Source organism: Macadamia integrifolia, unplaced genomic scaffold (assembly GCF_013358625.1).
Source record: "Macadamia integrifolia cultivar HAES 741 unplaced genomic scaffold, SCU_Mint_v3 scaffold1058, whole genome shotgun sequence".
In the NCBI taxonomy this organism is placed as follows: domain Eukaryota; kingdom Viridiplantae; phylum Streptophyta; class Magnoliopsida; order Proteales; family Proteaceae; genus Macadamia; species Macadamia integrifolia.
In genome coordinates this window covers 65,345-80,325 of record NW_024868070.1, presented here as the reverse complement: position 1 = coordinate 80,325, position 14,981 = coordinate 65,345, and the positions used below count along the sequence as shown (strand labels likewise).

The 14,981-nt window shown below is 38.4% G+C and overlaps 1 protein-coding gene across 1 annotated transcript in view; it reads left to right on the top strand.

Moving 5' to 3' along the window:
- The window catches only part of LOC122062514, a 22,650-nt gene extending 9,796 nt beyond the window's left edge, over nucleotides 1-12,854 (top strand). The window contains exons 8-10 of the mRNA XM_042626153.1: nucleotides 11,885-12,007; nucleotides 12,111-12,198; nucleotides 12,289-12,854. Coding sequence (XP_042482087.1) covers nucleotides 11,885-12,007; nucleotides 12,111-12,198; nucleotides 12,289-12,485 — 408 coding nt within the window. The 3' untranslated portion in view covers nucleotides 12,486-12,854. The remainder of the gene's footprint in view (nucleotides 1-11,884; nucleotides 12,008-12,110; nucleotides 12,199-12,288) is intronic.
- The last annotated feature ends 2,127 nt before the right edge of the window (nucleotides 12,855-14,981 follow it).

The window sequence follows — 14,981 nt, the reverse complement described above, 5'->3', positions numbered from 1 at the left end:
GAGAGAGAGAGAGAGAGAGAGAGAGAGAGAGAGAGAGAGAGAGAAGGAAGAAATTGCAGAGGCAAACATTTTTCTTTGAATTCATACTACAATCTCATTTTTTTTTTTTTTTTTTTTTTTGTTTTTCTCTAAGGAAGAAATTGAGAAGAGAAAATAAAGAAATTGCAGTTGTGGAGAACAGTTTTCTTTGAAGTCATACTACAATTTTCTCTATGATGAAGTGTTGGATAACCATTGGCATTGCTTGTTCTTGGGAGAACTTGGTCCCAGCAAAGTGGTTGTTTTATCTGGCTTTTATAGTTGATGAAGTTACTTTCCCTTGAACGGTTAAAGTCTATAGTTTTGTCTTATGTTGACTAGTAGCTGTTATCCTTGTAGCAAGGCTGAGAAGCCACCCAACATGTGTATTTGGAATGTGAGTGGGGTGTACTATGTTCTTACTGTTTGGATTTGTTTGGCTTTGGCTGGTCTCCCCCTCTGCATTAAAGAAAATATTTAATTAATGGTCTGATTTCTAACTGTCTTTTGGAGCTGGAATCACATGGTCTATGATGAGCATGATCTCCTATTCTGTTTGTTTGGTATTATGGAATAAGAAGAATAGGAGGGTACTTGGTGATGTGGAGTATGTTGACTTCATTTTGATTCTGGACAACCATTGGTGGGCTGGCATGTAAAAGTGAAAAGTTTGAAGCAATTTCTAAAAGTGACCTTGGAAGCAACTGCTGGAGCATCTTAGACTAGTGAAATGTACATGCAACTGAAGTTTTTATTTTTTATTTTTTTGTTGTTGTGAATATAACTGACATACTTGTATGTGCGCTGATTGAAAAATAAAGTAGTACTGCAAGCGCACGGGTTGTGTGTAGATGCGGGTCGATCGCAGGGAGGTGAGCTCTATGGAAAATTCAGTTCTAATTTAGGCAGAATGTACTAACTAATGGGGTTGTCATAAATTAAAGTAAACTAAACTAACAATGGTGAAAGACAAGAATTAACTATGGAATTAAATTAAATATGCAATAATAAAGTGAACCTAAGATTAAGGCAAGAATGAATAATGGACTTAAAATTATGCAAAAATTAGAGTGGGGTGAAATTATGATGTGGGGAAGCACTTAGGAATTAGAATCCACCATGAAATTTACGAACAATCTACAAACAATCTAGTGCTACTCAAAGACTTGTTGTGGAGTTCTTTCAATCACTACCTCATCTTCCACGGCTTTAGTCTTGTTTATTATTCTCTCTTCAATGTAGAATCCTTCAGTGGAGTCTTCCATGGCCACCAAGACTTTACTAATCACATGAATGCCATAAGTGCCATCATCATTAGTATCTTCCTGGTCATAGTCATACCTACCATCATCATCATCGTCATCCAAGGGGTATGGATATAGAGCTGACTCATCTTCCCTATTGGGTTCTTCAATTTCAGCCACTGCATTAACCCTCTGCTTATATGGGCAAGAATTAGCAAAGTGTCTTACCTCTTGGCAATGGAAACACTATACCTTATTGTTACCTGTCATGGGTGCTTTTCTTTTATAATCAGCCCGTGGAGGAAAGGTGGCCTTTGGGGGTGCTGAACTATTAGGTTTAGTGGCTGAAAAATTCTTCGTGACTTCTCCAGCTTGATAATCAAACCTTCTACCAACCTGTGCTATGAGCTCCTCTGCTCGTAGGGCCTTGTCAAAGCAATCCCTCACTGAGTATACATCAACAACACCAATCCCCCTGTTGATTTCAGCTCGCGATCCCAGTTGAAACCGAGATAGTAGTTATCTCTCGTTCTCCCTTATGCCTGTGCGAGAATAAAATGCATCAAACCTGTTTATGTATTCTGCAACAGTCATAGTCTATTGACGAAGAGAATTCAGCTGGTCTTGTACGTGGCAAATATTTATCAAATAGTTCAAGCTTCATCTCCTCCCAAGTAGTAGGCTCTCTACCACGGTCTTCCAACTCTAGCTCATAGGTTCTCCACCAATCACGAGCAACCTCAACTTGTTGAGCACGAGCTAGTTTCATCTTCTGTTCTTCAGGTAAGTCATAATAGTCAAAATAATCATCCAAAGCAGTTATCCAACCATAGAACAGTTGGAGGTCATGTCTGCCATCAAACTCCTTTAGATCGAGCTTGACCTTGGGTGAATCTCTAGAATACCTTTGATATGTGGAACGTTCAGTCTCAAAGTAACCCCTTATGTGTTCTTCAGGTTGCACTACAGGAACCCTTTGTGGTGCTCTCAGATTAGAGATAGGTCTTCTGTTAGCTAATTGAGCAGCTATGTTCAATGGAGCTTCCACCTTGGGTGGTGTATGAGAGCCGCGGGTAGGTTGTTGTGGTTGAGTCTCCACAGTCAACAACCTTGCATATAACTTGTTGTTCAGTCCACAAGGCTTGTTGTTCAACCTTCAGTTCAGCTCTCATATTCTGTAGCATCTCCATAATAGAAACTAAGGTGGGAGTGTTGTTCTCAGCCATGCTCTGATACCACTTAATGTAGACTAGGATAAGGAGTCTAACCAAGTCTCAACTATAGACTTTTTAATCAAAGAACAACCATAATAACCAAGGTAGGACAGCAAAACAGCAGATCAGAATGAAGGAAGAAACAGATTTTTGTAAATCAGAATTTCGAACCCAGAAGCTGGAGTTTATGAGTTCAGACTATAAACCAGATGAAAGCCTAACTCAGATATAGGAATAGGGTTCTAACAGATCATAAATCAGAATTATATCCACAGAAACAGAAAAGGACAAAACTTCCAAAGATCAGAATTTTAAGAAGGAATAATTTTCTGCAATTGAATAATAACGAGGATTTAAGAGCTTAAATTCCCAGCTAATGAGACAAATTCAGTGAAGAATAAACCAACAACCAAACAACAATATTCAGAACAACTCAGATCATTATTCTGGGCAGAAATAAGAATCGGCCAGAATAGGAGAAATATTCATAACTCAAGAAAACCTGGTCTGATTGGCTTCAAAATAGGATCGATCCACCCTCTTACTTGGCCTAACACTCGATCTTGGAGCATCATCAGATGGCTGAGTGCTCAGATCAGTAAAGGCTGATTGGAGAAATCTGGGTTTCCTAAAACCAGAATTACAGAGAGATCAGATCACTTACCTGAGATGGTTGAAGAAGAATAGTAACAATAAGAAAAAAAGAAAATAGCTTGAAGAAGAAGAAGAGAACACTTGTAGCAGATCCTCTCGAGCTTCCCACCGCAAGGAGTCGAATGGATCAAACACCACTCCCTTCCATTGTGATCAAACACACGGCAGTCCCAGCAGAGACATAGCAACAAGCTTCTTTTTTTCATTCATAAATCGTGGCTCTACTAATGAGAGCTCACATTTATTTATAATAATGATGGGTGTTACATAAAATAGAAACTAACTTTAGTTTCCAAAAACTGAAATAGAAACTTATAAATTAGAAGGTCCTCTAGTTACTAAAACTGGAAATAGAAACTAGGAATTAAAAGTACTGAAATTAGAAACTAAATAAACTAGATTTAAAAACTAAATAACCCCATCAATGCCCAACTAAAAAGGAAACTAATAAAAATAGGAAATTAACTAGTAATCCCATACTCAATCTTAGAGCCCCTCTTTTAGACAAAAAAAAGTGGTCCAATATACTCCAAACCACATGGACTGAAGGCCTTACACATATACAATCCAAATCTAGGCTTATTACTAATAAAACAAGCCTAGTTTGGTGAAAAATCTGCATTAAAATTCCAACTTAGCCAAAAAGGGTTTTTTGGCTATCTCTCCATCTTCTGAGAATTAAATATGCATCATTTTAAATTACGAATGCAACAAGCTCAATATCCAATATGTTCTGGAGAACTCGTCATCTTTCAAAATTACCGTCATACCCCTACACTTCTCTTCTCAAACTTGCGCAACTCCTCCCCTGGCCGATTCTTCTTTGCTGCTCAATCTCTTGATCAAACTTCTAAATTGAGGTGAAATTCCTCATTTTCCTTTGATTGTTTCAGTGAAACTTCTTCCCATCTTGCCCTTGATCACATGTGAGTCGATCCATGGGTAAACCGGTGTCTAGATTGCATCAAATCCTCCCATTTAGCATTTTTTTTATGCGCATGACCCTGTAACCTACAAATGTGAGAAAATCACATTGTGTAGTCACTTTTATCATCGATCTAGAATCAAAATTTTCAATTAAAATGGTCATGGATGTATAAAATATGGCCTAATCATGCGCCCATTCTATTTAATAATTTAATTAAATATTTCGTTTCTGATAAAACAAAGTGGGGTAAGTGGGGACAAAAGAATATATCTCTTAATTATAGTATTGAGTCTATGCCTAGAAGTAGTTGCCCCTCTCCAACAACCAGCGTAGGGCTAGAAAAGGAAGGAGAAAGGAGAAGTAGAAGAAAAATAGTTGGTGCTTGGCTGATAGGTGTCGTGTCATAGCCTTTACATGTCCATCTAGAAGTTGGTTCTCTGTTCTTGGTATGGAGGCTTAATAATGGGTTTCTACCTCGGTTGAAAACCAGGATTGCATTTATTAACTATTGACCGGAATTGAAGATCACGTTGCCGATCGCATTTAGGTGGATGTCCCAGAGGTGCTACTTTTCTCTGTCTCTTTCTTTTTCTTTTCTCCTTTTTTTTTTTCCTTTGCTTTTTATCTTGCATGATCACATATCCGTGTAGCCGACCCCATTTAGTTGGGAAAAGGTCTTGTGGTGGTGGTGTTGAATATGATGGAATACCTTATTCTATTAAGAATAGAATATCAGAATCTGGAACCATGCCAACGGTCAGATTCAAAGTTATGAAAGAATCCTAGTTGGATTGGGACTGTTCTTAAACCAAGAACCGATAGCAGAATATGTACTGATCTCAGAACTATATATATGAGACTACCAGGTTAAGGCCGTCTTTGGTATCATTTATGTTTTTGTGTATGACCTATTTAAAAAAATCTTTAATGAAAATCATTTTCAATCAAAACGATATTTTTGGTGGATGAGAAAAAACTGGGATTAACGTTAAGTTGGAGTTATGAGATCAACCTTAGAAACAAGAGGTTTTAAGATCAAAGATGGAGTATATGATGTGCAACATCACACTATGATGGATAATGATATAGTGAAAATTGAGGAGTGATACCACAAAATGACTATTTTAAATATCTGGGTTCAACCATAAATAAAGAAGGTGACGTAGATGATGATGTTTCATAGAGAATTAAAAAGTGAGATGGATGAAGTGGAAAGGTGCGACTGGATGTTGTGTGATTGACATATTCCTTTAAAGTTTAAAGGAAAATTCTACGACTGGCTATGATGTATGGGCTGAATGTTGGGCAGTTAAGAAGTGCCATATAGATAAACTATGTTTAGTAGAGATGAGGATGTTAAAATGGATATGTGGAAAAACTAGGAAGGATATAGTAAGGAATGAACATATTAGAGCTGATTTGGGAGTTACCCTGATCAATGATAAAATCTGAGAAAATTGTTTGAGGTGGTACGACCATGATTGACGGAGGCCTGGGGATGCTCTGGTAAGGAGCGATCTTATAGAGCTAGGGGTAGGCCTAATGACTATAGAGGAAATTTTGAGGAATGATATGTATAGTCTTAGGTCTTGTCCCAAGTATGACCTTAGATAGAGCCATTTTGATGGCAAGGATGCATGTAGCTGACTAGCTTGACCCCATTTAGCTGAGATTTTCTAGACTTGCTGGTGTTGTGCTTTTTTCCCTTTTACTCTCCTTCCCCCCCCCTCCCCTCCCCCCGGTTTTTGCATGGATCAATGTAACCGACCCCATTAAGTTGGGATAAGGTTGAGTTTTTGTTCTTGTATTTTTTTTTTATCAAAAAATGAAAACTGTTTGGTAATTACAACACATAATAGAGTATGGTATGAAAAAACCATTTGGTAACTACCTGTTTAAATAATTTTTATAACATTTTTAAAGAAATGGGCCTGAACCATGGAAATTTAGTATTGAAGTTAGCCTTTTTTAAAAGGAATGGGCTCAAAGCCCATATATAGTTAAATTGTTAGGGGAAGAGATTCCTGTTCACTCATCTTCCTTCCCAATTCCATTTCTCCTCCTATGTGGATCACAACTGTAACAGAGTACTCAGTTACAACTTTTTTTTTTTCTTTAATTCTCGAGATGCCTAAGACCTCCAGCTGGTGAGACTGCTGGCTTTCCAACTGGCTGGCCTGCTTCGCGGGCTGGCTGCAATTGCAGCTAAGCTGCAACTCCTGTTTTTTTAAAGCACATCATAACAGAGCCTAAGAGACCCCTGAGATTAGTTTCAAACATTTAATGGTTTCTGTGATTCCAAATACACCAAGTGATCGCTTGACAAACCATCTTCCAATGTAACAACCGTTCCTTCTCAGATAGGATCATGTGTGTCCCATGGTGCATTACCCAAAAAAGATATGGCATCATGATGCTCTATCAACTCCATTCAAAAATTGAAAAAGAAATAGAAAAGTTTAGGCTTAATATGATAGGCTAGAGAAAAAATTGGGGATGTCATTTTGATTAACAAAATATATTAAAGGTGAGTCCGAATGGGACAAAGCTTATGCATTGCTGGATGCTCGGGAATGTTGGAGAAGGCACAGAGCTTTAGGGTCTCTTATCTGAGCTATCCTTGAGAAGAGAAGTGAGGTTCAAAGGTTCCATCTTGGTGGGAAAAAAGAATTCCGTGCAGCAAAGTTCACGAGATGCAGTTCTTAGAAGGGCCCGCAACGGGTGTGTCTTCCCCTTGATCTTTAATGAAGAACAATCAAGGTCGTGACCACTACCATTACAGCTCCCACCGCCGGCTGCTGCTGGCTAGGAGCAATAAAGATGAGCTCTACTGCAACCCAATACTCATAGATAATGAAAGGGTCTGAGCACTTTAACCAGCAGGCTCACGCAAAGCAGAAAAAGGGTGATGTAAGACTAGATCACATAGGACCAAATCCCAGGCAGGAGCTGAAATTCTGGCCCAATAGAAGAGATGTCGATTACTCGCAAACCCATAGTTGTCACGGCTAATAGATTTGGTGATGAATTGCCTGTTATGACGTTGCCATGGCGGTCAAATCGCCCATGTGTCATTTTTTATTTTCCCTATTTTCTAAAGTTATTTAGTATGCTAATTTTTTTATTTCCCCTATTTTCTAAAGTTATTTAGAATGCTACAAGCCTACAATATATACCCTATAACATATAAAACCAGCATTAAGCAACATCAAATAATCAAAAATCAACATAGCCCTATCAAAATCACCCTGCATTTGACAAAAAATCGACCGCCTAGTGAATCAAGCGTGACCTGGAGTCCATGGCGGTGCCATGGCGACGCCTATCAGCCAATGGCGACTACCATTTGTGAGTCACGTAAATCGTAGCATTGCCATGAACTTTTTTTTCCACCAGGACTCCAAATCGCCGCCTTGGCGACGCCTATGCGACGCTATGACAACTATGCGCAAACCACAACTTCGAAGGAGCTGAATTTTGGATTGGATATCCTATATGAAAGTACAAACCATCAAAGGATGATCAAATTCCACTGGCTAGATTGCGAGATATCTTGGCTGCATGAAAAAGGAAACTTATGGTGCTTCTTCAATAACTTGAGCTTCCAGCTTCGGATGATGCTCAAATTTGGTCAAGTAATCCTTCCAAGGTCCTCAACAAACCTCCAAAGGGTTTTAGATTTGGCTGTCAGCTTAAGGAGTTATGGCCAAAATCTATTAGGGGGTCAACCCTGACAATGAAGAAATCGATCCTTCTTGTTGGCTGAATCTGAACTTCAATCTTTTGGAGCTTCTTAGGGCTTCAACTTTCTGATAAGTCACACTCAAAACACTTTCTCACAGCAGTAATATGAAAGGGAAAATAAGAAAACAGAAAAGGAAGATGGGGGGTTGAGAAAGGGGGAAGAAGGATAGGTTTTGGGCATCTCACCTAACTGCGTTCCACAGAAAAACAGCATAAGCCATCTCTAAATGATTCTTCATAAACTTTTAAATTGATCACATCAACTCTTCTTTATAGGAGAGAGTTCAGCTTACAAAAGAGAAAGTAAATAAAAAAGGAAACTAACATAGGTATAGGAACTAACTAAATTCTCCTAAATAAGCTACTTGTTAACCAAGCAAATATGAAAATAGAAACTCTTAATTAGCCTAATAGGCAATAGCTACTAATAACCATATCTGACTTGGTAATCAAGCCAATGCTAAAAACGGAAACAAAATACTAAGCTACATTGCTGAAATTGATGGCTGCTGCTGGACTCCATCTTGAAGCTTCTACTTTCCAATTAGTGGGACAGCTGGCTGGTCGTCTTCTAGAACTCCACTTGAGGACAATGCTAACTTGTGAACAGTGTTTTCTGGTTTTTGGGGCTGGCTCAATCGGACTAAGGTGGGGGGGGCTAAACTGGGAACAAAACTTGAACCATGATCTGGTCAGCTTGAGCCTTCCTCTTGACAGCCCTATCTACATCAAAGGGACATGCATAAACGGTTTATGTTTTAAATGTGGATTTGCCTTTTTAACTCCATTTATAAGCACATGCTCATTAATGTTGAGCGCATAAGTGGAGAAAAAATGGTTTTGTGTTATTTCTATTTATTATAAATAGAAATAGGGTCCATAAATGATACCAAACACCTGTGAAAACGTTTTTGTGTCTGAAAAACAAAAATAAAAACGATATCAAAGAGAGCGTTAGAACAGCAGTGGTAGACTTCAACCTAAGCAACAGAATGGTATTCTGATTGAGGAGTTTTAAAACAGTGAGCATGACAGTAACCGAAATCTGATATCAGACCTTAAGAACTCAGGAATTTGAGTAGCAGAAGAATTCTTACGTTCTGATGTAAAGATCAGTTTTTGAAACTATAAACAGATTAGAACTTAATATGGTTGATGAATCTGAAACCAGAATTGAAATATCAAGCCTTATAAATGAAAAAAAAAAAAAAAAAAGATTTCCTAGTTGAAATGGTAAACTCAAGAACAGCAAAAGAATTGATTTTAAATGATCAAAACAGTTGCTGAAATTCAGAGTTGATCTGGGGTAAAAGGATACTAAGCAGAAACTTAGGGCCCGTTTGATAACGTTTCAAGAAACGCGTTTCTGCCGTTTCTATTTCCAGAAACAGCAGAAACGAAGCTAAAAGCGTTTGATAAAACTGTTTCGTTTTACTTATTTTTAGAAATAGAAATAGAATTTTTTACTTATTTATGGTTCAAGAAACGACCCAGGCGAAACAAGTTCAACTTGTTTCGCCGTTTCTGGAAACATCTTGTGGCAATTCTTTCACTGGTTACCATCGACTTCTAAAAACATGACTTATCAAACACCTTAAATTTCCGTTTCTGTTCTAGAAATTTATGTTTCTACCGTTTCTTGAAACAGAAACGACAGAAACGTTATCAAACGGGCCCTTAATCAATCTGCAGGAAATTTAAAATTCGAAATACTGACGTGATCAGTTGATTTTGAATAGAGTGCAGGAAATAAGGATCAGGAATCTACGAGAATATCTACTGAATCCACAGTAGGGAAATCTCTTTTGAATCCACAAGATTAACTTGAGATTCCACCCAACTAAAGCTTGAAATCCACAGACCAAAGCTGATAGCTTCTTTATAAATCAAAATTCCTGTACTGGGCTGTAGGCCCTCACAAACTGATATAAAAAGCCTCAAAAACAGAAAGTCAGAAAAAGTTAAGGCCTAAACCAATCCTAAAGTGATAAGTAACATAAAGTGATTAGAAAAAAAGGACTCTTAACTAAACTAATGAAGTAAACCCTGTATTCATACAAGGCACCCATATTCTAGGCCCATTACAATAAATATGCATTGACCAAAGGCCCAACACACATAAAACCCAACCAAGGTTTATTTCCACTAAAATAAGCTCAATTCTGTAATTTATCTCCATCACTTGAGCTTCCTAGGATGAGTGAGAATTGTAAGGAATAGGTAGGTCATACTGTGTCCCTTCATACTGGACATATGTCCAACACTTAGCTGTTTTTTCATTCATATCCCCATGATGTGTTTTTGAGAATTATCCCCAGCCTACTCCTTTGTCTGTTTTCATGCTAATGTATATCATTATTTGTGATGTCATTTTAGCATTTGGTTTTTGTTGTCAAACATAAAACTTCCCTTCAGTAGTGCACAGAATTGAGTAGAAATAGTAGATGTATTTATCCATGGACAAGTTTGTCATCGAAGAGGCCCTTCATATTCATTTTAAGTGCAGCACTTACTTGGAACAAGGTAGGCTGGCAGATAAAATCCACTTCTACAGTTATTTTTCTCTCGATGAACCTCTGCTAAAGTATGCCCGAATTGGATTGTTTATGACCAAGGGTGTATCCCAACCCCCTAACCCCCACCCCCCCCCCCCCCCCCCCCCCCAAATAAAGAAGGAAGAAGAAATACAGAAGTTCAAGTTCCTGAGGTATTTCCTTTCAAGATTACTTTGGATTCAGTTTTCATGTTTCTTGCAGAATTGGTGATGAGAATTCTGGTAGTTGATGTTCTTTACGAAAGTGAGGAGATGATCACATTGTTGTGTGGAAGTATGTGGACAAAAGTAGGTGAGTTTGAATTAGATAGAATCAGGGTAAGCATGACCTTTCTGCCGTAGCGCTTGTGGGGATTTCCCAAGGACTCAATAATTTGGTTCTGAAGACAACTGCTTGCTTCGGTTGGTGCCTTGCCAGTAAAGTGCCGGTTCCTAGGAGGTCACGAGTTCTACTCTCCTGTCTTCACCTTGTTCCATAAGGCACTCCCTTGTCCCTACTCTTGTAGCTGTAGTCAATGTCCCATTCGGCAGTTAGAATAGTTAAGACCAAACAAAACAAAAGAAAAAAAAAATCTGGTTCATAGTGGTTAGATCTACTGGAACAGATTTTAGTGGGTGGATTTCCAACTTGGGTTTATAGAGTAGACCTTTTTTTGGCCTCCAAAGTCCATTCATAGCATTCTTATGTCTTTCCTTTATATGCCAGACTGTTTTAAGATCTAGTGCTTGGGATCAAGTTTTGTGATGATCTTCAGAGAATAGAATGATGTTTCCTTTCATATCCCCCCCCCCCCTCCCAAACAGAAGATTCATTTTTGAGGATGTTTTCATTGCTGATCTGCTGATGGTGCCTTGTTCTTCCTCAGAAATTTCCTAGAGATAAGCCAGTCATTCTGAAAATAATTAGACTGCGTCCGGTTTGCATTCTAGGTCGATAATGCATTCTGAGATGCTAAACATAGTTGCTTTTAATCATCTCAGAGTGCATTATCGAACTAGAATGTATTCCTAGAATGCATACCAAATGCAGCTTTAGTAATCCAAGATTCTTGTTGCCTCTCTGAGTCTAGGTTTTTTATCTATTAATTGGAAGTGCATCTCTAGTAATGGCTTGCTTCTTCACTGTTTTTCGCTTTCTACTTGGGAAGTGCAATGGAGCTTATGCAACTATTATAGCAATTCATCTGAAAAACAAAATTCTATTTCCCTTGTATATCCTTCTTCTTGGTAATGAATTTGTTTATTCATCCAAAAAAGAAAACTATCATAGCAATTACTGCCCATCTGGAAGGACAAAGGCAATAGTCATGGGAGAGCTCCATGTTGTTAATGATGTATTTAGAAATAGGGCACAACTGGTTCTCGTCTCCAGAATAATGTGAAGATGGTCTTGTTTCCTTCTAGATCTTTGAGCAAGCTTTAGTTTCCAAACAACCATGTGCATTATGTACCAAATTTCTCAATTTGGTTTGCCATTTACTGTTTCTGAAATATAGGGTTGTATCAATTAGCCTCTTTTTTATCACAGGTTGGTGATTTGGGCCTGTCGAAAGTAAAATGTCAGACTCTAATATCTGGTGGAGTGCGTGGAACACTACCATGGATGGCTCCAGAACTTCTGAATGGTAGCAGCAGTCTGGTCTCTGAGAAGGTTTTTGTGCTCCTCTTTGAGTTGGCATATATCTGTACCATGCTCTCTGACCTGAACATTTTGGATACCATCTGTTTCTTGATATTTGCTGGTGTGTTTCCAGGTTGATGTATTCTCTTTCGGCATTGTCATGTGGGAACTTCTCACTGGAGAAGAGCCCTATGCAGATTTGCATTATGGGGCTATCATAGGTAGATTTTTTACTGGAATCAAATCTATTTGATGTCTTCAGTCTGGTGTACCCTGAAACTCCGATTTTTTTCCTTGAATGCAAAAAACAGGTGGCATTGTTAGCAACACTTTGCGGCCACCAGTACCTGAATCTTGTGATCCTGTGTGGAGATCGCTGATGGAGAGGTGCTGGTCATCTGAACCGCCAGAGAGACCGAATTTCACAGAGATTGCAAATGAGCTACGTGCTATGGCTGCAAATCTTCCTCCAAAGGGACAAGCTCATCAACAGCAAACTCAAAAATGATTTTTGGGCTTCACATGTCCATCTTGCATCTTTCCTGAACTTCCCTTTCCCCTCCCCGCCGCCCACCCCACAAAATGGGAAGAGTGTCTTCATGTGCTCAGCTCAAATGGTGGCATCCACATTTTGAATATGACCTTCAGATCTTTGTTCTGATCATATTGGGTATTCTGGGAAACTAAATAGCTTTGACCAAAGGAAAATTTATAGTTATTGGTTTTCTGATGTCTAAAAGAATTTATGTTACCTGGCTTTCTTAAGACACAGGTTCACTGATGTCTTGGTGTAAAATAGGTTTTTGGGCCCATTTTGTTTGGGACTGTAAAGAAGAAATTTCATTACTGTTAAAATGAAGATGCTTTCATTGTTAAAGTTTCTGCTCTTAAATCTACATGCTTTGTTGTCCTATATTTCCTGTTCCATATTTCTGGCGTTGCTTCAAACCACTACTAAATAGTTGATACTGAACAAAGATTTAAAGCTAGGTATTGGAGATGGTACTGGCGCAATGATCTGGATCACTTTGAATGAATAATAACAACTCTTTAAGCATTTTTTCAACTAAATGGGATTGGCTACATGGATCTAGGACACACATACACACACACACACACATACACACACACAATTAAATACAGAGGAACATCCCACATACAAACGATTGGCCACATGAATCATTGTTCTCCAAGCTACTCTGTTAGCAATCATAATAGAGTCTAGACTTAGCTTCTACATGTCTTTCATTACAGCCTCATTTATGGTCGTTTTAGGTATGTCCCTTGGCTCTTTTAGCTCTTTCTATCTGGATTTAATCACTCTTCCTTGTTGGGGTGTTCCAAGGCCTCCACTGAACATGGTCATACCACATTAAATGACATTCTCGGAGCTCGTCCTCAACTGGGGCACTCATTCTTACTGGGGGCTCCAATCAGCTCTAACATGATCATTCTTTATCCCATCTCACTTAGTTTTATTGCACACCCATCTCAACATCCTTATCTCTGCAATGCCTAACTTATCTCTATGTTGTGTTTTTTGAATGCTCAAACATTCTGCATCATACATCATAGTTGATCTTACAACAGTTTTGTAGAATTTTTCACTAAGCTTTAGAGGAATCTGTCGATACACAATACTCTAAATTCACTTCTCCACTTCTCCACTTCAACCATCCTACCTTAATTCTATTAGAAACATCATCTTTTATATCCCCTTCCTTGTTTATGGTTGACCCTAGATATCTAAAATAGTCGCAATGTGGTATCTCTCTCCTCTTGAGTTTCACCGGCTGTCCCTGTGTGACTAATTTTATACACCATATGCTTCGTCTTTGTTCAATTTATTTTAAGACCTTTTGACTTTAAGGTAGATCTTTATAACTCCAATTTGTCGTTAATCCCTACTATTGTTTCATCTATCAGAACAATATCATCAACAAAGAGCATACACCACAGAATCTACCCTTGAATGTTCTTGGTCAACTCATCTATAATGAGCCTAAACATACAAGGACTTAAAACTGATCTTTGATGGATCACTTGGATAAAACAGTTAATATGCTTGTATGTGAACCATACCCAATTTGCAACTTGACCCAAGTATATTCTTTTTACTTGAATTGAAAAGAATCCAAGAGGATGGTAAGGGTAATGAATCCATGAAGCTTTCATTTGATAGCTTGTGACATACTGTTACATCAAAAACTGCAGAAAATCTATCTAATATAAAAAAACTAGACTCCGATGAACAAATCAACCTGATAAGTTTTGGTCCACTCACTTGTGAGTGTTCCTTTGAGCCACAAACCCAATTTCTACAGCAAGAGGTGGTCTGGTTCAAGATGGGCTGCCAAAGGGGTCCCTTTGAACCCAAGTTATGGCTAAGCTCAGACTTGGGTTGGGCTGGGTTTATTTGGTTGTTTAGACAATTGGCCGGATATAACATGTCAAATTGTGTGGTTTATCTTAATTTCTTAACTACATTTCCTACAATTTATACGACCTTTGTCCTTGTTACCACATTTGCTCAAAGGAGCTGAGTTTTCCTAGTTAAGGCCTAAGGGGTCCCCTTTTGTTAGTTATTTTGTTTATCTTTTGTTAAGAGGGTCTTATCCATTGTTAGTTCTAGAGGTTTTTGTTTTTGTTTTTTTTTTTTTTCTTTAATATATTTTTTATTCATTAAAAAAATAAAACATTCGAGAAGTCACATGGTCAACATATGCTTAAAGCATGGCCTCATTTGATGGATGAAAAATAAATGGTGTCCTCTTCCCATTTAATGATTTAGACTGGCCTGGTAGATATGCCATGTGATCAAAATTGAGGATGCCAAAATATCGCTCTTTAGCTGAACTTGGTGCTCCCGAGTCCCTCGGTCCCTCCCCGACCCCAACCCCTCCACGGCTCCACGGCTCCACGGCTCCACCTCTACCTCCATTCTCTCTTTTTTTTTTCTTTTACCCTTAACTCTTCTAGCTTCTTCAATCATTCATAATTACCC